The sequence below is a fragment of the Somniosus microcephalus genome, unplaced genomic scaffold, assembly GCF_052327205.1.
Source record: "Somniosus microcephalus isolate GS21.2 unplaced genomic scaffold, FLI_Smic_1.0 unresolved_chr9, whole genome shotgun sequence".
In the NCBI taxonomy this organism is placed as follows: domain Eukaryota; kingdom Metazoa; phylum Chordata; class Chondrichthyes; order Squaliformes; family Somniosidae; genus Somniosus; species Somniosus microcephalus.
The window spans coordinates 21,944,345-21,972,139 of NW_028225187.1; the positions used below are offsets into that span (position 1 = coordinate 21,944,345).

The following is a 27,795-nucleotide window of genomic DNA, read 5'->3' on the forward strand; positions in this document are numbered from 1 at the left end:
GTCCTAGGACCGATCCCTGCGGTACCCCAATAGTCTCTGCCTGCCACTCGGAAAAAGAGCCGTTTTTTCCAACTCTTTGCTTCATGTCTGCCAACCAGTTCTCTATCCAAGTCAATACCTTGCCCCCAATCCCACGTGTCTCAACTTTACACGCTAATCTCTTATGCGGGACCTTATCGAAAGTCTTCTGAAAGTCCAAATACACCACATCTACTGGTTCTCCCTTATCTATTCTACCAGTTACATCCTCAAAAAATTCCAGTAGATTAGTCAAGCACGATTTACCTTTTGTGATGGGCATGGGCTGGTCGGGCCGAATGGCCTCCTGCTGTGCTGTAACCCTTCTTTGATTCCATTCTATCTTGTTCTGTTTCAGATGATCTGAAACTACGGCTGGTCGGAGGGCCGAATCCATGCTCCGGAAGGCTGGAGATCTACTACAGCCAGCAGTGGACCAGCTTCTGCAAGTGGCAGTGGCTGATGGCGGACGCGGAGGTGGTCTGCAGGCAGCTGGGTTGCGGCTTTGCCCGGTCCGCGCTCCGCAACGCCCGCTACGATCAAGGGTACGGGCCAGTGATCACTCCCGAGGTCCACTGCGATGGCTCAGAGACCGCCCTGTGGCTCTGCCGGTTAGGTTCACCCTGGCGGCAGTATGGCAGGTGCGATGTTTCCGCTGAATGTTCAGGTGAGAAAAGACCTCGTAAGATAAGATAAGATGGTAAGAACTAGCAGCAGAAGTAGGCCATGTGGTCCCCCATTCTAGAGTTAGGCCTCAGCTAAGAGTATTGAAACATAGAAGCTAGGAGCAGGAGTAGGCCGTTGGTACAGGGCCTTGGTGAGACCACACCTTGAGTATTGTGTGCAATTTTGGTCGCCTTATCTGAGGAAGGATGTTCTTGCCATGGGGGGAGTGCAGCGAAGATTCTACAGATCAGACTGATACCTGAGATGGCAGGAGTGACGTACAGGAAACTTTGGTTTATCCGGAGGTTGTATGTCCGGAATACTCGATCTAACGGCAAAAATCAGGAGCCGTTTTCTATAAGTTTTTTCAGTTCTCGTTCTTTTTTTTTTCCCCAGTCAGGCACTGCAAGGTCTGTAGCTATAGCAACAGCTTCAGCTAGAGACGCTTGCAGCTGCAGCTGACTCTTTAGAAGCTGTTGCTAAGCAACAGTGTTTGTTGTCAGATACGGAGATGAAAACCTCTGTATGCTTTAACATTAACTTTGTATGTCCGGCAGTTTTGATAGATCGGCAACACGCCGGTCCCGTCAGTGCCGGGTATCACAGAGTTTCCTGTATGAGGAGAGATTGGTTCGCATGGGCTTATATTCGCTAGAGTTTAGAAGAATGAGAGGGGGATCTCATTGAAACTTAGAAAATTCTAACGGGACTAGACAGATGAGATACATGAAGGATGTTCCTGATGGCCGAGGAATCCAGAACCAGGGGTCACAGTCTAAGGATAAGGGGTGAGCCATTTAGGACTGAGATGAGGAGGAATTTCTTCACCCAGAGAGTGGTGAACCTGTGGAATTCTCTACCACAGAAGGCAGTTGAGGCCAATTCATTAAATATATTCAAGAAGGGGTTAGATATATTTCTTGAGGCTAAAGGGATATGGGGAGAAAGCAGGGACAGGGTACTGAATTTGATTATCAGCCATGATCTCATTGAATGGCGGAGCGGGCTTGAGGGGCCGAATGGCCGACTCCTGCTCCTATCTTCTGTGTTTCTATGTTCTAGATCGCCCAGCCAGTCCGAGGATCACTGTGTCCAGGGGGAACAGTCTATTTGTCACCGGTCAATCCATCAACGTTAAGTGCAGCACCTACAGCTACAACAGGAACAGCACCTTTTATCTGCAGAAGATCGGCGGGGAGAAGATCGTCGCAGTCAACGGTTTGCAAGGACGGCGCGACAGTGCCACCTTCCGCCTGTCCGGCTTGAACAGCTCCCACCACGGAAATTACACCTGCATGTACCAGTTACGACGAGACGGGAGGGCCCACAACTCGACCGCCAGCGGGAGCGTGCAGATAACCGTCAGCGGTGAGGAGATGGGGTTTGGTGGCGGGCGGATCCTCGTGTCCCTCCACATCACTGAGGTCCCTCATCCCTGGTCCCATTCTGGTCAATCTCCCCTTAACCTTCTCTGCTCTAAGGAGAACAATCCCAGCTTCTCCAGTCTATCCACGTCATTGAAGTCCCTCATCCCCGGTACCATCCTGGTTAATCTCCTCCTTAACCTTCTCTGCTCTAAGGAGAACAACCCCAGCTTCTCCAGTCTCCACATCACTGAGGTCTCTCATCCCCGGTACCATTCTGGTCAATCTCCTCCTTAACCTTCTCTGCTCTAAGGAGAACAATCCCAGCTTCTCCAGTCTCTCCACGTCACTGAAGTTTCCCATCCCTGGTACCATTCTGGTCAATCTCCCCTTAACCTTCTCTGCTCTAAGGAGAACAACCCCTGCTTCTCCAGTCTCTCCACATCACTGAAGTCCCTCATCTTTGGTCCCATTCTGGTCAATCACCCCAGAATCGAACACAATACTCCAGCTGGGGCCTAACCAGTGATTTACAAAGGGTTTAGCATAACTTTTGCACTCTATTCCTGTATTAATAAAGCCCATGGTCCCATCGTGTCCCTGCCCTGCCAACCTTCAACCATTTGTGCACATACAGCCCCCCAGGTCTCTCTGTTCCTGCATCCCCCTTGAGAATTGTGCCATTTCGTTGCTCCCCGGGGCTGTGTGTTTCTTTAATTGCCACTCTCGATGCGGTCTCCTCTACACTGGGGCGACCAAACCACAGATTGGGCGACCGCTCTGCGGAACACTTCCGTTCAGTCCGTAAGGGGTGACCCCGAGCTTCCGGTCGCCTGTCACTTTAATTCTCCACTCCATTCCCACTCAGACCTCACTGTCCTCGGCCTCTCACATTGTTCCATGGAAGCTCAGCGTAAACATAAGAACATAAGAACATAAGAAATATGAGCAGGAGTAGGCCAATCGGCCCCTTGAGCCTGCTCCGCCATTCAATAAGATCATGGCTGATCTGATCCTAACCGCCAATCCACTATCACAGAACCATCTCCTGAATCTAACAGAATTAGACACATGAAATAGGAGCAGGATCAGGCTACACGGCCCCTGGGCCCGCTCCGCTACCCACAGGGTCATGTCCAATCCGAACCTAGACTCATGTCCAAATTCCTGCCCGCTCCCCGTAACCCTTAATTCCCTTTACTTCTAGGAAACTGTCTATTTCTGTTTTAAATTTATGTAATGATGCAGCTTCTACAGCTTTTTGGGGCAGCATATTCCATGGACCTACCACCCTCTGAGTGAAGTAGTTCCTCCTCATCTCAGTTTTGAAAGAGCAGCCCCTTATTCTAAGACTATGCCCCCTAGTTCTAGTTTCACCCATCATCGGGAACATCTTCCCCACATCCACCCGCTCCAACCCCTTCACAATCTTATATGTTTCAATAAGATCGCCTCTCATTCTTCTGAACTCCAATGAGTAGAGTCCCAATCTACTCAACCTCTCCTCATATGTCCATCCCCTCATCCCCGGGATTAACCGAGTGAACCTTCTTTGTACTGACTCGAGAGCAAGTATGTCTTTTCTTAAGTATGGACACCAAAACTGTATGCAGTATTCCAGGTGCGGTCTCACCAATACCTTGTACAACTGAAGCAATACCTCCCTATTTTTATATTCTATCCCCCTAGCAATGAAAGCCTTCTTAATCACTTGCTGCACCTGCATACTAACCTTTTGAGTTTCGTGCACCAGGACCCCCAGATCCCTTTGTACTTCAGTACTTTCCAGTTTCTTGCCATTAAGCTAATAACTTGCTCTACGATTTTTCCTGCCAAAGTGCATAACCTCACACTTTCCAGTATTGTATTCCACCTGCCAAATCTCTGCCCACTTACTTAGCCTGTCTATGTCCCCTTGCAGGTTTTTTATGTCCTCCTCACTCATTACTTTCCCTCCCATCTTAGTATCATCTGCAAACTTTGATATGTTACACTCGGTCCCCTCCTCCAAATCGTTAATATAGATTGTAAAGAGTTGGGGACCCAGCACTGACCCCTGCGGAACACCACTAGTTACTGATTGCCAGTCTGAGAATGAACCATTTATCCCAACTCTCTGCCTTCTGTTAGATAGCCAATCCTCTATCCATGCCAGAATATTACCCCCAATCCCGTGATTTTTTATCTTAAGCAATAATCTTTTGTGTGGCACCTTGTCAAATGCCTTTTGGAAGTCTAAATACACTACGTCCACTGGTTCCCCTTTATCCACCCTATATGTCACTTCCTCAAAGAACTCCAGCAAATTTGTCAAACATGACTTCCCCTTCATAAAACCATGCTGACTTTGTCCTTTTAAATTATGACTATCCAAATGTCCTGTTACTGTCTCCTTAATAATGGACTCCAATATTTTACCTAGCACAGATGTTAGGCTAACCAGTCTATAGTTTCCAGCCTTCTGTCTACTGCCGTTTTTAAATAAGGGCGTTACATTAGCAGTTTTCCAGTCTGCCGGGACCTTTGCTGAGTCCAGGGAGTTTTGGAAAATTATTACCAGTGCATCCACAATCCCTACCGCCACTTCCCTCAAGACCCTAGGATGTAAGCCATCAGGTCCAGATGATTTATCCGCCTTGAGTCCCATTATTTTACCGAGTACCACTTCCTTAGTGATTTTGATCGTGTTTAGCTCCTCCACCCCTTTAGCCCCCTGTTTGTCCAGTGTTGGGATATTCTTAGTGTCTTCGACTGTAAAGACTGATACAAAATATTCATTCAGTGTTTTTGCCATCTCCATATTTCCCACCATTAATTTCCCGGTCTCATCCTCTAAGGGACCAACATTTACTTTAGCCACCCTTTTTCTTTTTATATAACTATAAAAACTCTTACTATCTGTTTTTATATTTTTTGCTAATTTACTTTCATAATCTATCTCCCCTTTCTTAATCAATCTTTTTGTTATTTTTTGCTGTCTTTTAAAGTTTTCCCAATCCTCTATCCTCCCACTAGATTTGGCTACCTTATATGCCCTTGTTTTTAGTCGAATACTATCCTTAATTTCTTTACTTAGCCACGGATGGCTGTCTTTTCTTTTACACCCTTTTCTTCTCAGTGGAATAAATATTTTTTGGAAGTTGTAAAATAAATCCTTAAATGTACACCACTGATCATGTATCGTCTTACCCTTTAATCTATTTTCCCAATCCACTCTACTCAATTCCGCTCTCATACCTTCATAGTCTCCTTTATTCAAGCTTAGCACGCTTGTTTGAGATCCAACCTTCTCACCCTCTAATTGAATATGGAATTCAACCATGTTATGGTCACTCATTCCAAGGGGATCCTTTACTAGGACATTTTTAATTAATCCTGTCTCGTTACACAGGACCAGATCTAAGGTTGCTTGCCCCCTGGTCAGTTCAGTTACATACTGCTCAAGAAACCCATCCCTAATACACTCAATGAACTCATCCTCAAGGCAGCCCTGCCCAATTTGATTTGTCCAATTAATATGATAGTTAAAATCCCCCATAATTATAGATGCTCCCTTATTACAAGCCTCAACTATTTCCTGATTAATACTCCGTCCAACAGAGTTGCAACTGTTCGGAGGCCTATAGACTACGCCCACTAGTGTTTTTTTCCCCTTATTATTCCTTACCTCCACCCAAACTGTTTCATTATCCTGATCTTCTGACCCAATATCATTTCTCTGTATTACAGTGATTCCTTCCTTTATTAACATAGCCACCCCACCTCCCCTTCCTTCCTGCCTGTCCTTCCTGATCGTTAAATAACCTGGTATGTTTAATTCCCAGGCATTGTCATCCTGCAGCCATGTTTCTGTAATGGCCACAAGATCATACCCATATGTATTTATTTGTGCCATTAACTCGTCTATTTTGTTACGAATGCTACGTGCATTCAGATAGAGAACTTTCAAATATGTTTTGTGACACTTAGTTCCTGCTTTTGCCCTTTTTATTACTTTACCTTTTACTCCATACCTTCTGCCCCTTCCTGACACGCTCTGGTTTTTAATTTCCCCACTGCTACCTAAGTCTATGACCTTCTCTGTTGTCATTTTTATTATTTGCTCTCTAGGAACCTCCCCCCCACTCGTTAGTTTAAAGCCCTCTCTACAGCCCTAGTTATATGATCCGCCAGGACTCTAGTCCCAGCACTGGCCAAGTGAAGCCTGTCCCAATGGAACAGCTCCCTCCTGCCCCAGTACTGGTGCCAGTGTCCCAGGAAGCAAAACCCATTTCTCCCACACCAGTCTTTGAGCCACGCATTTAACTCTCTAATTTTATTTGTCCTAGCCAAATTCGCTCGTGGCTCAGGTAATAATCCAGAGATTATTACCCTTGAGGTTCTGTTTTTTAATTTGACCCCTAGCTGCTCATACTCCTTTAACAGAACCGGCTTCCTAGTCCTATCTACGTCGTTTGTACCAACATGGACCACGACAACTGGATCCACCCCCTCCCACTGCAAGTTTCTTTCCAGCCCAGAGGAGATGTCCTTAACCCTGGCACCGGGTAGGCAACACAGCCTTCAGGACTCTCGCTCTCGGCTGCAGAGAACTCTATCTATCCCCCTAATAATACTATCCCCTACCACTGCAACATTTCTATTTACTCCCCCCTCTTGAATGGCCCCCCATTCCACGGTGCTGTGGCCAGGTTGCTCATCCTCCCTGCAGTCCCTGCTCCTGTCCCCACAGGGAGTAAGAACCTCGAACCTGTTGGACAAGAGCAAGGGCTGCAGCTCCTCCAGCTCTACCTCCTGGATCCCCGTACCTGCCTCACTCGTAGTCACACCGTCCTGTCCCTGACCATGGGCTACATCTGAATTCCTTAACTTCATAGGTGTGACCACCTCCTGATACACAGAGTCCAGGTACTTCTCCCCCTCCCTGATGTGTCACAGTGTCTGAAGCTCAGACTCCAGCTCATCAACATGGAGCTGGAGTTCCTGTAGCAGCAGACACTTGTCACAGACGTAATCACCATGAGCCTCAATGGGGTTCACCGGCTCCCACATCTCGCAACAGTAACACATCACCTGCTCCATTCTATGTAATTAATTAAATTTTTTATTGTTAGTTATGGACACCCTCTGCCCGATTTTAGATGCTAGTATCCCCTTTAATTAATTGGATTTAAATTAAATCAATCCCTCTAGTTACACCAGTTAAATGGTTTACCAACAGTCACTCTGCACCAGAAAGGCCTTATTAACTACAACCCACAGAGTTAAAGTTTGAAAAGAGCACCTAACACCCCACTTACCCTAACTCACCACTCTTTGATGACTCGCACTCAGTGCTTGCTCGCACTAGGACTGGTCTTTTTATACTGTTTGTTTGTTTACAGCCAAATGAGCCACCCTTGCTGATTGGTTAGAAAACTGGTTTCCACTGCCTGCTGTGCTAATTTACTCCGACTGCAGTGTAACCTTGTTTTACTCTTCTTAAACCAACAGAATCCCAAATATTTAACTTTTCCCCTTTACTTAAACAGCTTAAAGTAATCTTATCAAGAATGATTTAAAGAGAAATAACAATGAAAGAACTCTCACACTTACCCAAACTCACAGCACTCTTTGATGACTTGCACTTACCCTTTAACTAATTAATTAAAATTAAATGAATCCCACCAATTTCACTACAGTTAAATGATATATTTAAGGGCCCTGGTTTACAAGCTGTCCCTGGTACACCACAGCAACCTTAAAAACTATAAACCACAGACTTAAAGTTTTAAAACAAGAGAAATACTCCAACCAATCACCTACCTGTTTTGTGGTGACGTCACACCTTGAATACTTTTTACCTCTCTCCTTGCCTGAGATTGGAGATTGGTGAGGCCTACCTGAGCCTCTGGGGCCTCTTGTAGTCGCTCTGCCGCGCTGCTCCGCCTCCAGCCGCTGCCGATGCCGCACTGAGGCCTACCTGAGCCTCTGGGGCCTCTTGTAGTCGCTCTGCCGCGCTGCTCCGCCTCCAGCCGCTGCCGATGCCGCACTGAGGCCTACCTGAGCCTCTGGGGCCTCTTGTAGTCGCTCTGCCGCGCTGCTCCGCCTCCAGCCGCTGCCGAAGCCGCACTGAGGCCTACCTGAGCCTCTGGGGCCTCTTGTATTCGCTCTGCCGCGCTGCTCCGCCTCCAGCCGCTGCCGATGCCGCACTCGAGGAACAGCACCTCATCTTTCGATTCGGCACTTTACAGCCTTCACGACTCAACAGCGAGTTCAACAATTTCAGATCATAAACTCGGCCCTTATATATATATATAATAATGGCCCAGAAATTTGGGTCGGGAGCTTCCCGCGGGTGCAAGCCCCCGACCTGCACTTACCTTGCGCGCCGGCAGTTGAACTGTAGGGCCCCGTGGAATTCTGCTCAGGGGCCTGTCCCAACTGCCAGCGCGCTGTGCTTGCGCGTCCCAGGGGCGTAGTTAGTGCGATGCGTCCCCTGGGATCACGTGGGCCATGGGCAGCCAATCGGCGCAGGGAAAAGCCCATTCATAAGTAGTGACAGGAAGACCTGTCAAAACTTATAAATACTACGGCCTCAAAATAGTAGTAAACCTTCAAATAAATTTTTTAAAAATCATCACACTTTTTAAATAAACTATAAATTACATTAAATAACTATTTTAAACAATAATATACATTTTTGAAAAAAATAATTTTATATTCAAATGGGGCTAAAAATAAACTTACCTTGCTTTAAAGTATTTAAAAATAATAAACCTGTGGAAAAAATGTTTTAATTTTAATTAATTGACCACTTACCTTTTAAAATGCAGGCCTTACGCCTGGTTTTCACATTTCTAAAATCTAAAGACTTACCCTCATGGAAACACCTGTAAAAAAAAAACGTAAGTTCAAAGCGCACGCGCAGACCCCCCGCGCACACGTGTCCCACCTCTGAACCTCTTCGTTCAGGGGAACGGAAGTGCCGGTTTCCCGCGCATGTGCAGTGCATGCAAGAAACCGGCACTTCCATTGGGCTTACGGGTGAGTACCCCGTGCGTACTCACCTGTGGAGACCCAAATTTCTGGGCCATTTTCTTCTTTTTTTTATCCACACTTTTTGTTTTTTCTCCCCTCCTTCAGCTGTCCTTCATTCTGCCAGCACAATTCACACTCCATCTAGAGCCATCCTTTGTTTTTTAACCTGTCCCATTACCATCTCCGCTCGCCTTGAATATCTCTTAATGTCTCTTAATCTCTCCTGCTTTCTATCCTGTCTCTGACCTTCCCTTTTGTTCTTTCATCCCCTTTTTTTCCCAGCCCCCCAAAACTTGCTTTCCATTTCCTGCTTTTTTTTCCAGTTCTGACGAAAGGTCATCGACCTGAAACGTTGGCCCAGAAATTCGGGTCCCAACGCGTGAGTACGCACGGGGTACTCACCCGTAGGCCCAACGAAAGTGCCGGTTTCGTGCATGCACTGCGCATGCGCGGGAAACCGGAACTTCTGTTCCCCTGAAAGAAGGGGTTCAGAGGTGGAACGCGTGCGCCGGAGAGGCAGCGCGTGCGCATCGAACTTACGTTTTTTTTATAGGTTTCTCCGGGAGGGTAAGTCTCCAGCAGTTACACTTTTAAAAAGCAGTCGCAGGGCCTGCTTGTAACAAGGTAAGTGGTGAATTAATTAAAATTAAAACATTTTTTCCACAGGTTTATTATTTTAAAATACTTTAAAGAAAGGTAAGTTCGTTTTTAGCCCCATTAGAAAATGTAATTAATTTTTTCAAAAATTTAAATTATTGTTTAAAATAGTTATTTCGTGTAATTTATAGTTATTTTAAAAATGTGATTAAAAAAAAATGTATTTGAAGTTTTAGTGATGTTTTGGGACTTATAATATTTATAGGTTTGACATATCTTCCTGTCAAACTTATGAATGAAGCATTTCCTGCTACCATTGGCTCTCCATGGCCCACGTGATCCCAGGGGACGCTTCGAACTAACTGCGCCCCTGGGATACGCGAGCGCTGTGCGCCGGCAGCTGGAGGAGGCCCAGGATCGGAATCCCACGCAAGGTCAGTGCAGGTCAGGGGGCTGGCGCCCGCGGGAAGCCCCCGACCCGAATTTCTGGGCCGTTAACTCTGTTTCTCTCTGCACCGATGCTGCCTGACCTGCTGAGTATCTCCAGCATTTCCTGTTGTTATTCTGGATTTCCAGCATCCGCACTATTTTGCGATCATATGTCTGTTTCTTTGTTTCAGACGAGGCCCCTAAACCACGTATTTCAGCAGGCCGCACGCCTGCTCTGTTCGCTCAAGGGGAGACGATGACCATTTCGTGCAGCGGCACCTTCTACTATGATTTCCACGCATTCTATTTATACATCGAGCAGCGTAGATATGTGAAGTACCAGAGATGGTCCACTGCCAGGTTCAGCGTGAGCAATATCAATGCCCTGGGCGTGTACAATTGCACGTGCAAATACAAGGCTACAGTGTCGGGACGATTTATAAACTCCACTGTCAGTTCCATCTTGCAGATCACCGTGACGGGTAAGAGACAACATTCTGTTTTCTTCCGGAATAAAGGGGTCTTTTTCCGTGTGGCAGGCAGTGACTAGTCGGGTACCGCAGGGATCGGTGCTAGGACCCCAGTTATTCACAATATATCTATTAATGATCTAGACGAGGGAACTAGATGTAATATCTCCAAGTTTGCAGACGACACAAAGCTGGGTGGGCGTGTGTGCTGTGAGGAATATGCAGAGAGACTCCAGTACAATTTGGGTGATTGGGCAGATGCATGGCAGATGCACTATAATGTGGATAAATGCGAGGTTATGCACTTTGGTGGCAAAGACAGGAAGGCAGATTATTATCTGAACGGCAACAGATTGGGAAAAGGGGAAGTGCAACGAGACCTGGGTGTCCTTGTGCACCAGTCGCTGAAGGTAAGCATGCAGGTGCAGCAGGCGGTTAAGAAGGCAAATGGTATGTTGGCCTTCGTAGCGAGAGGATTCGAGTACAGGAACAAGGATGTCTTGCTGCAGTTGTACAGGGCCTTGGTGAGACCACACCTTGAGTATTGTGTGCAGTTTTGGTCGCCTTATCTGAGGAAGGATGTTCTTGCCATGGAAGGAGTTCAGCGAAGATTCACCAGGCTGATACCTGGGATGGCAGGAATGACATATGAGGAGAGATTGGGTCGATTGGGCTTATACTCGCTGGAGTTTAGAAGAATGAGAGGGGATCTCATTGAAACTTATAAAATTCTAACAGGACTAGACAGACTAGATGCAGGAAGGATGTTCCCAATGGCCGAGGAGTCCAGAACCAGGGGTCACAGTCTAAGGATAAGGGGTAAGCCATTTAGGACAGAGATGAGGAGGAATTTCTTCACCCAGAGAGTGGTGAACCTGTGGAATTCTCTACCACAGAAGGCAGTAGAGGCCAAGTCATTAAATATATTCAAGAAGGAGTTGGATATATTTCTTGAGGCTAAAGGGATCAAGGGATATGGGGAGAAAGCAGGGACAGGGTACTGAATTTGGATGATCAGCCATGATCTCATTGAATGGCGGAGCAGGCTCGAGGGGCCGAATGGCCTACTCCTGCTCCTATCTTCGATGTTTCTATTAGCGCCGCTAACGGAAGGCGCAAACCAACTGAATTTTTCCCTCCTTACAGTATGAATCGCGATAGCTGCATTGTCAACCCGCCTCACCTTGCTTTTCACCCATTTGTTTTTGCAGATCGATTGCCGAAACCATCCATAACCTTGCAAGCGGCCATTTTTCTGTCTCTCGGGAGGCTCCGTATCAAGTGCACGGCTCCGGTTATTTTTCCCCGCAGCCGGTTTTCCCTGTTTCGGAACAGCGAGGACGAGAGCTTCGACTCCCAGCTGGCGTTCGGCCGGCTTAACTACTTCACCTTCACCATCCTGCCGGGGGCGGACGAGGGCCGAAGCGATTATTACACTTGCCGCTACAGCGTCCCGGTCGGCAGGCGCACGTTCACCTCCGCTTTCAGCGAGCCTCTGGTCGTCGGCGACGCCGGTAAGTTCGGTGCAGCGAAATAATTCGGAGCATCGTAGTGACTTAGGAACCGGGGGTAACATAGAAACATAGAAGATAGGAGCAGGAGTAAGCCACTCGGCCCTTCGAGCCTGCTCCGCCATTCAACGAGATCATGGCTGATCATCCAAACCCTAGCACCCGGTCCCTACACCGACAGCCATCCCACCCAAGCCCAATCCCCGTAATCCCGTAACCCCACGTATTTAATCCCCCCTAACACTAAGGGCCAATTTTTTTTATCATGGCCAATCAACCTATCCCGCACATCTTTGGACTGTGGGAGGAAACCGGAGCACCCGGAGGAAACCCACGCAAACACGGGGAGAATGTGCAAACTCCACACAGACAGTCACCCGAGGCCGGATTTGAACCCGGGTCCCTGGCGCTGTGAGGCAACAGTGCTAACCACTATGCCACCGTGCGGGGAGACCATTCAGCCCTCCCCGCTAGCCTGTTCCGCCACTCAGATTCGCGGCTGATCGGCAACTCAGCTCCACTACCACTCACACCTCACCATCCTCGGCCTCTTGCATTGTTCCACGGAAGCTCAGCGTAAGCTCGAGGAATGGCACCTCATCTTTCGATTAGGCACTTTACAGTCTTCAGGACTCAACAGAGAGTTCAACAATTTCAGATCATAATCTCGGCCTCTATCATATATATATTTTTTATCCACACTTTTTGTTTGGGTCTTTCCTTCTCTCCCACATGGCAGTTGTCTTTCATTCTGCCAGCGCAATTCACACTCCATCTAGAGCCATCCTTTGTCTCTTAACCTGTCCCATTACCATCTCCGCTCGCCTTCAATATCTCTTCATACCTCTTTACATCTCCTGCCTTCCATCCTATCACAGACCTTCCCTTTTGTTCTTTCATCCCCTCCCCCATTATACTCGCTGGAGTTTAGAAGAATGAGAGGGGATCTCATTGAAACTTATAAAATTCTAACAGGACTAGACCGACTGGATGCAGGAAGGATGTTCCCGATGGTCGGGGGAGTCCAGAACCAGGGGTCACAGTCTAAGGATAAGGGGTAAGCCATTTAGGACAGAGATGAGGAGGAATTTCTTCACCCAGAGAGTGGTGAACCTGTGGAATTCTCTACCACAGAAGGCAGTGGAGGCCAATTCATTAAATATATTCAAGAAGAAGTTGGATATATTTCTTAAGGCTAAAGGGATCAAGGGATATGGAGAGAACGCAGGGACAGGGTACTGAATTTGGATGATCAGCCAAGATCTTATTAAATGGCGGAGCAGGCTCGAGGGGCCTAATGGCCTACTCCTGCTCCTATCTTCTACGTTTCTATGTACAACGTGCTAGTTAGGCCACAGCTGGAATACTGTGTGCAGTTCTGGTCGCCACACTATAGGAAGGACGTGATTGCATTGGAGAGGGTGCAGAGGAGATTCACCAGGATGTTACCTGGGCTGGAGCGCTTCAGCTATGAGGAGAAATTGGACAGGCTGGGGTTGTTTTCCTTAGAGCAGAGAAGGCTGAGGGGGGATCTGATTGAGGTGTACCAAATGATGAGGGGCATAGATAGGGTAGATAGAAAGGAACTTTCCCCTTAGTAGAGGGGTCAATAACCAGGGAGCATAGTTTCAAGGTAAGGGACAGGAGGTTTAGAGGGGATTTGAGGAAAAACTTTTTCACCCAGAGGGTGGTTGGAATGTGGAACTCACTGCCTGAAAGGGTGGTAGAGGCAGGAACCCTCACAACATTCAAGAAGCATTTAGATGAGCACTTGAAACGCCATAGCATACAAGGCTAGGGACCAAGTGCTGGAAAATGGGATTAGAATAGACAGGGCTTGATGGCCAGCGCGGACAGGATGGGCCGAAGGGCCTCTTTCTGTGCGGTATATCTCTGACTCTATAGAGGGGCACTCACTCACTGCACCTTAATACTCAGAACAGAGGGGCACTCACTCACTGTACCTTAATACTCAGAGCAGAGGGGCACTCACTCACTGTACCTTAATACTCAGAACAGAGGGGCACTCACTCACTGTACCTTAATACTCAGAGCAGAGGGGCACTCACTCACTGTACCTTAATACTCAGAACAGAGGGGCACTCACTCACTGTACCTTAATACTCAGAACAGAGGGGCACTCACTCACTGTACCTTAATGCTCAGAACAGAGGGGCACTCACTCACTGTACCTTAATACTCAGAACAGAGGGGCACTCACTCACTGTACCTTAATACTCAGAACAGAGAGGCACTCACTCACTGTACCTTAATACTCAGAACAGAGGGGCAGTCACTCACTGTACCTTAATACTCAGAACAGAGGGGCACTCAATCACTGTATCTTAATACTCAGAACAGAGGGGCACTGACTCGCTGTACCTTAATACTCAGAACAGAGGGGCACTCAGTCACTGTACCTTAATACTCATAACAGAGGGGCACTCACTCACTGTACCTTAATACTCAGAACAGAGGGGCAGTCACTCACTGTACCTTAATACTCAGAACAGAGGGGCACTCACTCACTGTACCTTAATACTCAGAACAGAGGGGCAGTCACTCACTGTACCTTAATACTCAGAACAGAGGGGCACTCAATCACTGTATCTTAATACTCAGAACAGAGGGGCACTCTCTCACTGTACCTTATCCTACTTTTAAAAACCGTGACTGCATGGAAATAATGCTGCAATTTGAGCGAACAAAATTGAATTGATTTAAGTTTCCTGTCATGTGGTTTGTCGTTCTTCTACAGATACGCCACCCAGTCCAGTTATCTCTTTGCTCAGACCTTCTGGCCGTTTTGTCCAGGGTGAGGCAGTTATAATTAGTTGCACAACGCCCAAATACTACACGGGTTGCACCTATTTCCTGCACAAGCTCGGTGAAGAGACCAACGCTATCTCAAGGACAGCTTTGAATTCTACTTGCAACGCCACCTTTGAGCTGACCAATATAACCACTGGCGCTGGGGGACATTACGCCTGTTCATTCCAGATGGGGAGGTCATCGAGATTCTTCAACTCCAGCCAAGTGGAAGTAATCGTGACAGGTTCGTGAGCGGCTGTAAAGGTTGGCGTCGATGATACGGTTTTCTGATCCCTTCGTACATTAAGACATCTGGTGTGCGAAAGACTGATATTGAGAGGTCCTCAGTAGATGAGAACCATATGAATATATGTATAAATTTAAGTGCGGCCCATTGACCAACTAGTCTTACCCATAATTACTGCAAGGCTTGAGCCTTGTCACTAAGGGGGAGAAACTCGGTGGCATTGCGCCTCCCATTGAGGGCGCTAATGGGGCGCAAAACGACTAGCGCCCAGGCGTGGCCCCGCCAATGCCTCCCGCGAAAGTCAGTGGGAGGTTAGCAGCAGCGGTAACCGTTAGCGCCCCGCTCGCACCTCCCAAACCCGCGACCTCTTCCACCTAGAAGGACAAGGGCAGCAGGCGCGTGGGAACACCACCACCTCCAAGTTCCACCTCCAAGTCACGCACACCATCCTGACTTGGAAATATATCGGCCAATCCTTCATCGTCACTGGGTCAAAATCCTGGCACTCCCTCCCTAACAGCACTGTGGGAGCACCTTCACCACACGGACGGCAGCGGTTCAAGAAGGAGGCTCACCACCACCTTCTCGAGGGCAGCTAGGGATGGGCAATAAATGCTGGCCTTGCCAGCGATGCCCACATCCTGTGAACGGCTAAAAAACAACATCCCCCTTCCACCCACCCCCGCAAGTCTCACGGCAATCCATCCCGTATTATGGCATCAATTTGAAACATAGAAACATAGAAGATAGGAGCAGGAGTAGGCCATTCAGCCCCTCGAGCCCGCTCCACCATTCAATGCAATCATGGCTGATCATCCAAATTCAGTACCCTGTGATGTGCCTCAATAATTCCGAGACTCGAAGCTAGCAGAACAAAAACAAGGCTTTTATTAACTTAGAAAGTAACACGTAAGAGAGAGAGATGTCTTCCTTCTGGAGACTGAGGCCAGACTGAAGCTAGCTTACAAACGGGGCCAGGTATGGGCGGAGCCCTACACACAGCACATTCCAGCACATTCCAGTATACAATACAGCACATTCCAGTACACAATACAATGAGGTCTGGGGGAAGGGAAATGACACTGAAACTGATCTCAGTCACAGGCAGTGGTGAATGGAATATTTCATCACACCCTGTCCCTGCCTTCTCCCCATACCCCTTGATCCCTTTAGCCTTAAGAAATATATCCCACTCCTTCTTGAATATATTTAATGAATTGGCCTCTACTGCCTTCTGTGGTAGAGAATTCCACAGGTTCACCACTCTCTGGGTGAAGAAATTCCTCCTCATCTCTATCCTAAATGGCTTACCCCTTATCTTTAGACTGTGACCCCTGGTTCTGGACTCCCCCGCCATCGGGAACATCCTTCCTGCATCTCGTCTGTCTAGTCCTGTTAGAATTATATAAGTTTCAATGAGGTCCCCTCTCATTCTTCTAAACTCCAGCGAGTACAAGCCCAATCGACCCAATCTCTCCTCATACATCATTCCTGCCATCCCAGGTATCAGCTGAAGTTCTTCTTGGCCTGTTATACACCTTGCCCGATATTCGGTTGCATTGACTTCTCCGCGGCTGAGAATCTGGCGAAGATGCCCGATTTCCATCGCTCCGCCACTGGCGGGCCGCGCCTTCAGCTGCCTGGGGCCCTGAGCTCTGGAATTCCCTCCCTAAACCTCTCCGCCTCTCTCTCCTCCTTTAAGACGCTCCTTAAAAGCGACCTCTTTGACCCAGCTTTTGGTCACCTGTCCTAATATCTCCTTATGAGGCTCGGTGTCAAATTGTGTTTGATAATCGCTCCTGTGAATCGCCTCAGGACGTTTTACTACGTTAAAGGCGCTATATCAATGCAGGCCATTGTCATTGCATTTCTGCCCCTCAGTTGGCAGAATACAGTACTGCTAAAATTTCCCTAACCCGGTTCTAAGATCATCAGGTAGCAGGGAGAATGTTAGAATCTATAACTAAGGATGTGGTAACAGACCACTTTGAAAATAATAATAGCATTGGGCAGAGTCAACATGGATTTATGAAAGGGAAATTGGGCTCGATTTTTCCAAGCCCCGAGGAGGCGGGTTTGGAGGCGGGAGTGGTGGGAAAATTGCAGAATCAGGGGGCAGGAACCCATCCCGCCCCCAACCCGCCTCCGTGCCAGTGTCGCAGGAGGCGGGTACCCGACCTGTGTTGGGAGCCGCCTCCACGAGGCAGGAAGGGGATTAGTGTGGTGTATGTGCCTTTAAGAGCAATTATGGTGTATGTGCCTTTAAGAGCCCCAGGTGTGCGTAATGCCGGTAATTGCCACTTGGGCTATATAAGCCTGTGTATTGTGTATATCGTTTAGAAACCCAGACTTGCTTAGTAAATACCTATGAACCAACTCCTGTCTTCAGTGTCTTTATCTACACACGGACACGACAATTAGTGCCAATTACAGGCAGTTAACAGGCAGTTTTTGGCCTAATTCCTATTTTTAGCCCTGAAGTGTGGGCTTCCCGACGGCTCTGAACCACGCCAAGTTAGCGAGGCGGACCGTCGGGATGAAGGGCTTGGAGTGGTCGAGATGTCCGGTGTGCAGGAGAGTGATGGGTGCATGTGTGCAGAGGTATGTGTGTGAGGTAAGTGTAAAGTGTGTTAATAAGTTTTACTTACCTTTACTTACTCCAGCAGGCTTCCTTCCTTCAGTTCCCGGGAGTCCCTCAGCTCACCGGCACAGAAAGCAGAACGGCCGCTGAACTGTCAAAAGCTGCAGCCTCTGCTTTCTGGTCTGGAGAGATCTCTAACTGAGTCTGAGTAGAAGGCCTCAAGTTAGAAGACAGATTGTCAGTGTTTGACAGCTTCACAGAGCTGTCAAATGCTGATATTTCATCTGTCAAAAGCTCTTAACAGATGAAATGTCAATCGCTTGCGTCACCAGTAACCAGGGGTCCCTTAATTGGCCTGCTGAGCCCGCTGGGTCAATCAAGGGAAAATAGTATTGGTTGGCCACAAGTCAATGGAGGCGGGACTACAACCCAAAAAGTGGGAGTCCCACCTCCATCATGTCCCCATTGACAAAATCCAGCCCATTGTGTTTGATGAATCTGTTGGAGTTTTTTGATGTTGTAACAAGCAGGATAGATAAGGGGGAACCAGTAGATGTGGTGTATTTGGATTTTCAGAAGGCATTCGATAAGGTGCCACGCAAGACGTTACTAAACAAAATTAGGGCTCATGGGATTGGGGGTAATATACTAGCATGGACTGAGGATTGGTTAACGGACAGAAAACAGAGAGTAGGAATAAACGGGTCATTTTCGGGTTGGCAGGCTGCAACTTGTGGGGTACCGCAAGGATCAGTGCTTGGGCCTCAGCTATTCGCAAACTGCATCAATGATTTGGATGAGGGGACCAAATGTAATATATCCAAGTTTGCCGAAGACACACAGCTGGATGGGACTGGAAGTTATGAGGAGGATGCAAGGAGGCTTCGAGGAGATATAGACTGGTTAAGTGAGTGGGCAAGAACATGGCAAATGGAATATAATGTGGAGAAATGTGAAGTTATCCACTTTGGTAGGAAAAATAGAAAAGCAGAGTGTTTTTTAAATGGCGAGAGATTGGGAAATGTTGGTGTTCAGAGGGACCTGGGTGTCCTCGTACATGAATCACTGAAAGTTAACATGCAGGTACAGCAAGCAATTAGGAAATCAAATGGTATGTTGGCCTTTATTACAAGAGGATTTGTGTATAAGAGTGAAGACGTCTTACTGCAATTATATAGGGCCCTGGTGAGACCACACCTGGAGTATTGTGGACAGTTCTGGTCTCCTTACCTAAGGAAGGATATACTTGCCATAGAGGGAGTGCAACGAAGGTTCACCAGACTGATTCCTGGGATGGGGGGATTGTCCTATAAGGAGAGATTGAGTAGACTAGGCCTATATTCTCTAGAGTTTAGAAGAATGAGAGGTGATCTCATTGAAACATACAAAATTCTAACAGGGCTTGACAGGGTAGATGCAGGAAGGATGTTCCCGATGGCGGGGGAGTCCAGAACCAGGGGTCACAGTCTAAGGATAAGGGGTAAGCCATTGAGGACTGAGATGAGGAGGAATTTCTTCACTCAGAGGGCGGTGAATCTTTGGAATTCTCTACCCCAGAGGGCTGTGGAGGCTCAGTCGTTGAGTATATTCAAGACAGAGATCGATAGACTTTTGCATATTAACGGAATCAAGGGATATGGGGATTGATGTAAGAAAACTACTAGGCACTTGGTCTAAGCGTTAAACAAAGCTTTAATCAACTGTTTTACAACATGGAGGTCTAGTGTCCTTCACTAGTTCCTGTTAAAGAATGTCCTGCGCAAGCTGGGCCCGTGCCCGAGTGTTTACACTCTCCCTGGACAGCGCCACCCGCAGGCTGCTCAGTATTATTTCATAAGTCTGTCTTTCATGACTGACTGATTCATGTCAGGGCCGATACTCTCTGGAGTTTAGAAGAATGAGAGGTGATCTCATTGAAACATACAAGATTCTGAGGGGGATTGACAGGGTAAGAAATAAGAGCAGGAGTAGGCCATTCGGCCCTTCGAGCCTGCTCCGCCATTCAATGAGATCATGGCTGATCATCGACCTTGTTGTGTATGTAACCTGTTCCACCTTAAGAGAGCTTAAGCCTGTTCCACCTTAAGAGATGTACTACTTTCTCAGGCTGCTGTAGACGTAATACCGGGGGTGAACACACCGGTATATAAGCACTGTGCAGTAATCTTGTATTCAGTATAGTCCCTACCTCCAACCAGTAAAGACCTGTTTTTATTGTTACTCATTAGTCTGTGTCTTAATTAACTAAATAATTCACAGACTTAACACTGGCGACGAGTCAGGTTCTTACCCTGCGGCAGTTATTCCACGGAGGTTGAAGAGAGGTTTCAAACCACACCACCCCACTGGAAGCGACAGGCATTAGGACCCTGAAGCCTCCATCAGCTTGTGAACCGGAGTAGAAGACAGGGCTGGGGAAGACAGGTACAGGGCGATAGCGATCGGCAGATAAGGGCCGGGCCGCTTTGAAGTGAGGGGCGCAGCCGGGCCATCGATCGCAACCACCGATAAGGGCCGCACTCGGGCTGAAAGGGCAGCGGCTGCAGAAATTGAAGGCGCGACAGCCGCGGTGCACAGCGCGGGCCATCGATCGCGATCGGGAGATAAGGGCTTTGGAGTGCGAGGCGCAGCCGGGCCATCGATCGCAAGCACTGATAAGGGCCGGGCCGCTTTCAAGTGCGAGGCGCAGCCGGGCCATCGATCGCATCCGCTGATAAGGGCCGCACTCGGGCGATCGCGGAGGAGATAAGGGCCGCACTCGGGGGCTGAAGGGAGACGGCGTCGGGGGACGGGTGAAGACCGCCAAGCGCGGGAAAACCGCCATTTTGTGGGCGGAGGACGACGGCAAGAGCGGGAAGCCGCCATCTTTGATAACAATTAAAGAAAATAAAATCTGAGAAATTGCAAATCTACAATGCCTAAACACGGGAATATTAGCACCTTTGATAGTGACCTCGAAGATTGGGCCATATATGTTGAAAGAGTAAAAAATTATTGTAAGGCCAATAAAATTCGTGACCAAGATAAAGCTCTAACATTATTAAATTTAATGGGTGCGAAGACGTACGGGCAATTGAAACACCTGTTATCACCAGCTGAACCGGCGGATAAGACGTTCGATGAGATTGTTACTGTCCTGAAAGATCATCTAAACCCCACGCCGCTGATGCTAGTGGAATGATTTAAATTTTACGACAGAAGGCAGCTACAGCATGAAAGCAATGCTGAATATTTGCTGGAATTGCGTAAATTAGCGAAATATTGCCAGTTTGGAACGGGACTGACAGATGCACTACGAGACAAATTTGTGTGTGGTTTATTTAAACAGGATACACAAAAGCGACTGCTCGAGGAGAATGAGCTGACGCTTGAGAAGGCGGTCACTATGGCAGCAGCACACGAAGCCGCAGCGAGAGGCACGGCAGTAATGCAGCTACGGTCACCGGAGCTCAGTGCACACAAATTGGGTGTGAGTTCTGGCAAATGTTATCGTTGTGGAAAGACAACGCATGATCAGAACCAGTGTTGGTTTAAAAACCAAGAATGTAGAGCTTGTGGTAGGCTTGGACACATAGCTAGAGTATGCAGGTCAGGGAAGAAGACCAGCAACAAGAAGTCACCGCAAGGAAAATACGCAAAAGTACACAAGGTGGCCGAACAGGAGTCCGATTCAGACGCTAGCAGTAATGAACTGGCTGGCTTAAGCAGTATTGAACTGGCTAGCTTAAGGGTACTCAACGTTGATAAGGGTGCAGACCTCCAGACAATTTGGGTTACTCTTCAGATAGAAGGAGTCCAAGTAAAAATGGAATTGGACACTGGATCGGCATTGTCGGTCATGAATAAGAAAGATTACAGAAGGTTATTCCAACATATTCCCCTACAGGATACGGAGATTATATTGACAACCTACACGGGGCAGAGAGTGTACCCCATCGGGACAATAAAGGTTGCAGTGGCCAACAAGGGCGAAGGAAGTCAAATAATGGACTTATATGTGCTACCGGAGGGAGGTCCACCACTATTAGGCCGGGAGTGGTTTAGAAACATAAATATGGACTGGCATTCGCTAAAAGCCATAAAGAGTGAGAACTCGGTGCAGATAATCAGCCCAGACTCTAGAACTGATGATGGTAAGACCAACCCATGTGCAAAAGACAAAGTTTCAGCACAGAATTCCACTGAGCAACAACAACATAGTTTAACAGAGAATTCTGAGTCTGTCAAGTCTACTGATGTGCACATTTTTGAGGGACACTGGGCTCGAACTCAACTCCATTTCAAACTACAACAGCAATTAGAACAAATGATTCGCCGTTTTGAGCAAGAGATGAATGAAATAAAAAAGTTCTTTGTTACAGAGTGGGAGAATCTGGAAAGTCAACAGAAGCAGCTGATGGAGAAAATGGAGCAGGAGCACACCAACCATCTGCGCGAGGAGGCCGAACGAATCAAAGCTGATTCAGGTTCTGAAGGTGCGTGCCATAATCTGGTGTCAGAAGAGTTAACGGTCAGCCAACTCCTTCATATGCTGAGGGACAAGACTCTGAAATGGGAAAAACTTGAACACGAGCTGCGATCTTCAAAGGAAAAGGGTTCGGAGCTCTCAAAAGTCATTGAGATGGCTGATGTGACGACACAGACTGAAACGACTGCAACAGAGCAGCCATTGGATGCCAAAAGTACGCTGACTCACGTCAATGTAGAACAACAGACCGCTGAAACAGCTGCTCCGGTAGCGGGATTGCATAGTCCGATCAATCAATCTCCAAAGGAAGTTGAAGTATTAAAATCACAAATGAGGTCACTAGTAAACGACTTGCTGAAAGCCCAGAAAAAGCTGGATGCAGAGGTACACATGAAGAAGTCTCTTCAGGAAAGATGTCTGGATTTGGAACAAGAGCTGGCTAACGTCCAGCTGGGTATGGAGGAAATAGACGACCCTCTCACTGGTCTAGCTCAGGACGACATCGAATATTACCATGACCTGGTGGACGACACCGAATATTACGATGTCCTGTCCTGCCCAGCTTGTAACTTCGACTCCCAAAGTGCAGAAATCATGGAGGAGCACCAAAAGTCTACGGAACATCGGGAGAAGCTGGCTCTACGACGGAAACAGGAGGAAGAGAAGGAGGAACTGCGCATGCAGCTGGCAGCTGTGGCAGCTGACAATGGAGCCCAGAGAGTCTCCAAGAAGCAGAAAAGGAAAAGTAAAAACAGAAGATGACCCATCTGAACCATTATCACCTCTACCAGATCACACACGTGGTCCCTCCGAACGGAGCCAAATCAGTTCGGAAGTTCAAGCTGTTAAATCCATGAAAGGACTATTGAATGAGTAACGTGAACCGACTACACCACAGAGATTGAATCTGTGAACTGTTTTCCGCAGAGACTGAATCTGTGATATGTTACGTTAAACATGAAGTTATATATGTATATATGTTATTACGTTATGTTAAATGGGGGGGATGACTATAAAGCTAAGAAGGGAGGAGTGTTGTGTATGTAACCTGTTCCACCTTAAGAGAGCTTAAGCCTGTTCCACCTTAAGAGATGTACTACTTTCTCAGGCTGCTGTAGACGTAATACCGGGGGTGAACACACCGGTATATAAGCACTGTGCAGTAATCTTGTATTCAGTGTAGTCCCTACCTCCAACCAGTAAAGACCTGTTTTTATTGTTACTCATTAGTCTGTGTCTTAATTAACTAAATAATTCACAGACTTAACAGACCTCAACTCCATTCACCAGCCCTATCGCCATATCCCTTGATGTCCTTACTAGTCAGAAACCTATCGACTTCTGTCTTGACTATACCCAATGACTGAGCCTCCACAGCCCTCTGGGGTAGAGAATTCCAAAGATTCACCACCCTCTGTGTGAAGAAATTTCTTCTCATCTCAGTCCTGAATGGCCGACCCTTTATCCTGAGGCTGTGGCCCCTGGTTCTAGACTCCCCAGCGAAGGGAAACATTCTCCCAGCATCCACCCTATCAAGCCCTGTAATAATTTTGTATGCTTCAATGAGATCCCCTCCCATTCTTCTGAATTCAAGAGAATGCAGGCCTAGTTTACTCAATCTCTTCTCACACGACAGTCCCGCCATCCCAGGAATCGATCTCGTGAACCTTCGCTGCACTCCCTCTATGGCAAGTTTATCCTTCCTTAGGTAAGGTGACCAAAATTGTACACAGTACTCCAGGTGTGGTCTCACCAAGGCCTTATATAATTGGAGTCAGACTTCTTTACGCCTGTACTCAAATCCTCTTGTAATGAAGGCCAGCGTACCATTTGCCAGGGATAGAAAGATTGAAACATAGAAGATAGGAGCAGGACTAGGCCATTCGGCCCCTCGAGCCCGCTCCGCCATTCAATGAGATCATGGCTGATCATCCGAACTCAGTACCCTGCCCCTGCTTTCTCCCCATACCCCTTGATCCCTTTAGCCTTAAGAAATATATCCAACTCCTTCTTGAATATATTTAATGAATTGGCCTCAACTGCCTTCTGTGGTAGAGAATTCCACAGGTTCACCACTCTCTGGGTGAAGAAATTCCTCCTCATCTCAGTCCTAAATGGCTTACCCCTTATCCTTAGACTGTGACCCCTGGCTCTGGACTCCCCCGCCATCGGGAACATCCTTCCTGCATCTAGTCTGTCTAGTCCTGTTAGAGTTTTATAAGTTTCAATGAGATCCCCTCTCATTCTTCTAAACAGGATAGTGCAGGAAAGTATAGTTGAGGTCGATGATCAGCCATGATCTTATTGAATGGCGGAGCAGGCTCGAAGGGCCGAATGGCCGACTCCTGCTCCTATTTCTTACGTTCTAAAATGTGTCTGCTTCTACTATTACAGATCGACCGACCAAGCCATTAATCTATTTAGACAGATCGCCCGGCCTGTATGTCAAAGGGGAAAGCGTATTTGCCGAGTGTACCGCTCCAGACTACTATCCCGTGGCCCGATTTTATTTCTCTGTCGACGGGAGAGTCTGCTTCAGGCGTGGCGGGGGCGAAGGGATCCACGGGCCCGCCGTTTTCACACTCTCCACGCTGAATATCACGGAGGCCGCCAATTTGACTTGTCGCTACGCAACAGAAATATCGGAAAACTATGTAAACTCGACGCTCAGCGACACGGTACAAGTAACGGTGACAGGTGAGCTAGCTGTTTATAGATATAACATCAATACAAGGCACAGAATCAGATCGTTCGACCCAACCAGTCCATGCTGTTGTTTATGCTCCACTCCAGCCTCTTCCCATCTTTCCTCATCTAAATCTATAGAAACATAGAAGATAGGAGCAGGAGTCGGCCATTCGGCCCCTCGAGCCTGCTCCGCCATTCAATGAGATCATGGCTGATCATCCAAATTCAGTACCCTGTCCCTGCCTTCTCCCCATATCCCTTGATCCCTTTAGCCTTAAGAAATATATCCAACTCCTTCTTGAATATATTTAATGAATTGGCCTCAACTGTCTTCTGTGGTAGAGAATTCCACAGGTTCCCCACTCTCTGGGTGAAGAAATTCCTCCTCATTTCTGTCCTAAATGGCTGACCCCTTATCCTTAGACTGTGACCCCTGGTTCTGGACTCCCCGGCCATCGGGAACATCCTTCCTGCATCTAGTCTGTCCAGTCCTGTCAGAATTTTACAAGTTTCAATGAGATCCCCTCTCATTCTTCTAAACTCCAGCAAGTATAAGCCCAATCGACCCAATCTCTCCTCATATGTCATTCCTGCCATCCCAGGTATCAGCCTGGTGAATCTTCGCTGCACTCCCTCCATGGCAAGAACATCCTTCCTCAGACAAGGCGACCAAAACTGCACACAATACTCAAGGTGTGGTCTCACCAAGGCCCTGTACAACTGCAGCAAGACATCCTTGTTCCTGTACTCGAACCCTCTCGCTACGAAGGCCAACATACCATTTGCCTTCTTAACCGCCTGCTGCACCTGCATGCTTACCTTCAGCGACTGGTGCACAAGGACACCCAGGTCTCGTTGCACTTCTCCTTCTCCCTAGCGTAACCCTCGATTCCCTTCTCCCTCATAGGCTTGTCCAGCCTCCCCTTAAATGCATCGATACTATTCGCCTCAACCACTCCCTGTGGTAGTGAGTTCCACATTCTCACCACTCTCTGGGTAAAGAAGTTTCTCCTGAATTCCCTGTTGGATTTATTAGTGACTATCTTCTATTGATGGCCTCTAGTTTATGCTCTTCCCCACAATTGGAAACATTAGAAATTCGGGTCCCCACGTCTGAGTACGCACGGGGTACTCACGCGTAGGCCCAACGAAAGTGCCGGTTTCGTGCGTGCACTGCGCATGCGCGGGAAACCGGCACTTCCGTTCCTTTGAAAGAAGGGGTTCGCAGGTGGAACGCGTGCGCCGGAGAGGCAGCGCGTGCGCCTGGAACTTACTTTTTTTACAGGTTTCTCCGGGAGGGTAAGTCTCCAGCCGTTACGCTTATAACAAGCAGTCGCAGGGCCTGCTTTTAACAAGGTAAGTGGTGAATTAAGTAAAATTAAAACATTTTTTCCACAGGTTTATTATTTTTAAATACTTTAAAGAAAGGTAAGTTTATTTTTAGCCCTGTTAGAAAATGTAATTAATTTTTTCAAAAATGTAAATTATTGTTTAAAACAGTTATTTTATGTAATTTATCGTTATTTTAAAAATGTGATTTTTTTTGCAATTTATTTGAAGTTTTAGTGATGTTTTGGGGCTTATAGTATTTATAGGTTTGACAGCTCTTCCTGTCAAACTTACGAATGAAGCATTCCCTGCTACCATTGGCTCTCCATGGCCCACGTGATCCCAGGGGACGCTTCGAACTAACTGCGCCCCTGGGATACGCAAGTACTGCGCGCCGGCTGTTGGAGGAGGCCCAGGATCAGAATCCCACGCGGGCCCACAGCTCAACGGCCGGCGCGCTAGGTAAGTGCAGGTCGGGGGGCTTGCACCCGCGGGAAGCCTCCGACCCAAATTTCTGGGCCATTCTCTCTGTATCCACTCTATCAAAACCTTTCATGATTTTAAAGACCTCTATTAGGTCACCCCTCAGCCGCCTTTTTTCAAGAGAAAAGAGACCCAGCCTGTTCATCCTTTCCTGATATGTAAACCCTCGCATTTCTGGTATCATCCTTGTAAATCTTCTCTGCACTCTCTCCAGTGCCTCAATATCCTTTTTATAATATGGCGACCAGAACTGTACGCAGTACTCCAAGTGTGGTCTAACCAAGGTTCGATACAGGTTTAGCATAACTTCCCTACTTTTCAATTCTATCCCTCTAGAAATAAACCCTAGTGCTTTTTTTTATAGCCTTGCTAATCTGTGTCACAACTTTTAGTGATTTGTGCATTTGTACTCCGAGATCCCTTTGTTACTCTACCCCACCTAGATCGCACCCTCCAAGTAATAAGTGACCTCCCTATTCTTCCTGCCAAAATGTAATACCTCACATTTATCTGTGTTGAACTTCACTTGCCACTTGTTTGCCCATTCTGCACGTTTATTAATCTCCTCCTGTAATTTGTTACAGTCCTCCTCAGTATTGACTATCTCCTCCCCAATTTGGTGTCATCTGCAAATTTAGAAATTGTGTTGTTGATTCCAAAGTCTAAATCGCTAATGTAAATTGTGAACAGGTTTAGCGTCTCGTCGGAAAGACGGCCCCTCCGACCGTGCGGCACTCCCCTGGTGCTGCACTGGAGTGTCAGTCTTGCACTGACGGCCCCTGGTTTCGGTCTCGCCCACACCCCCACAGGTCCACCCTATCAAAACCATTCATAAGAAATAGGAGCAGGAGTGGGCCATTCGGCCCCTCGAACCTGCTCCGCCATTCAATGAGATCAGGGCTGATCTGATCTTGGCCTCAACTCCACCTCCCTGCCCGCTCCCCATAACCCTCGACTACCTTATCGTTCAAAGATCTGTCTATCTCCACCTTAAATATATTCAATGACTCCGCCTCCAAAGCTCTCTGGGGCAGAGAATTCCAAAGATTCACGACCCTCTGAGAGAAGAAATTCCTCCTCATCTCGGCTCTAAAAGGGCGACCCTTTATTCTG

The 27,795-nt window shown here is 47.5% G+C and overlaps 1 protein-coding gene across 1 annotated transcript in view; it reads left to right on the forward strand.

The window, feature by feature from the left end:
• The first annotated feature begins 715 nt into the window (after nucleotides 1-715).
• The window catches only part of LOC147084909 (immunoglobulin superfamily member 1-like), a 29,795-nt gene continuing 2,715 nt past the window's right edge, over nucleotides 716-27,795 (forward strand). Inside the window, exons 1-6 of the mRNA XM_085979368.1 lie at nucleotides 716-737; nucleotides 1,747-2,052; nucleotides 10,286-10,576; nucleotides 11,776-12,078; nucleotides 14,834-15,130; nucleotides 24,577-24,879. Coding sequence (XP_085835494.1) covers nucleotides 716-737; nucleotides 1,747-2,052; nucleotides 10,286-10,576; nucleotides 11,776-12,078; nucleotides 14,834-15,130; nucleotides 24,577-24,879 — 1,522 coding nt within the window. The remainder of the gene's footprint in view (nucleotides 738-1,746; nucleotides 2,053-10,285; nucleotides 10,577-11,775; nucleotides 12,079-14,833; nucleotides 15,131-24,576; nucleotides 24,880-27,795) is intronic.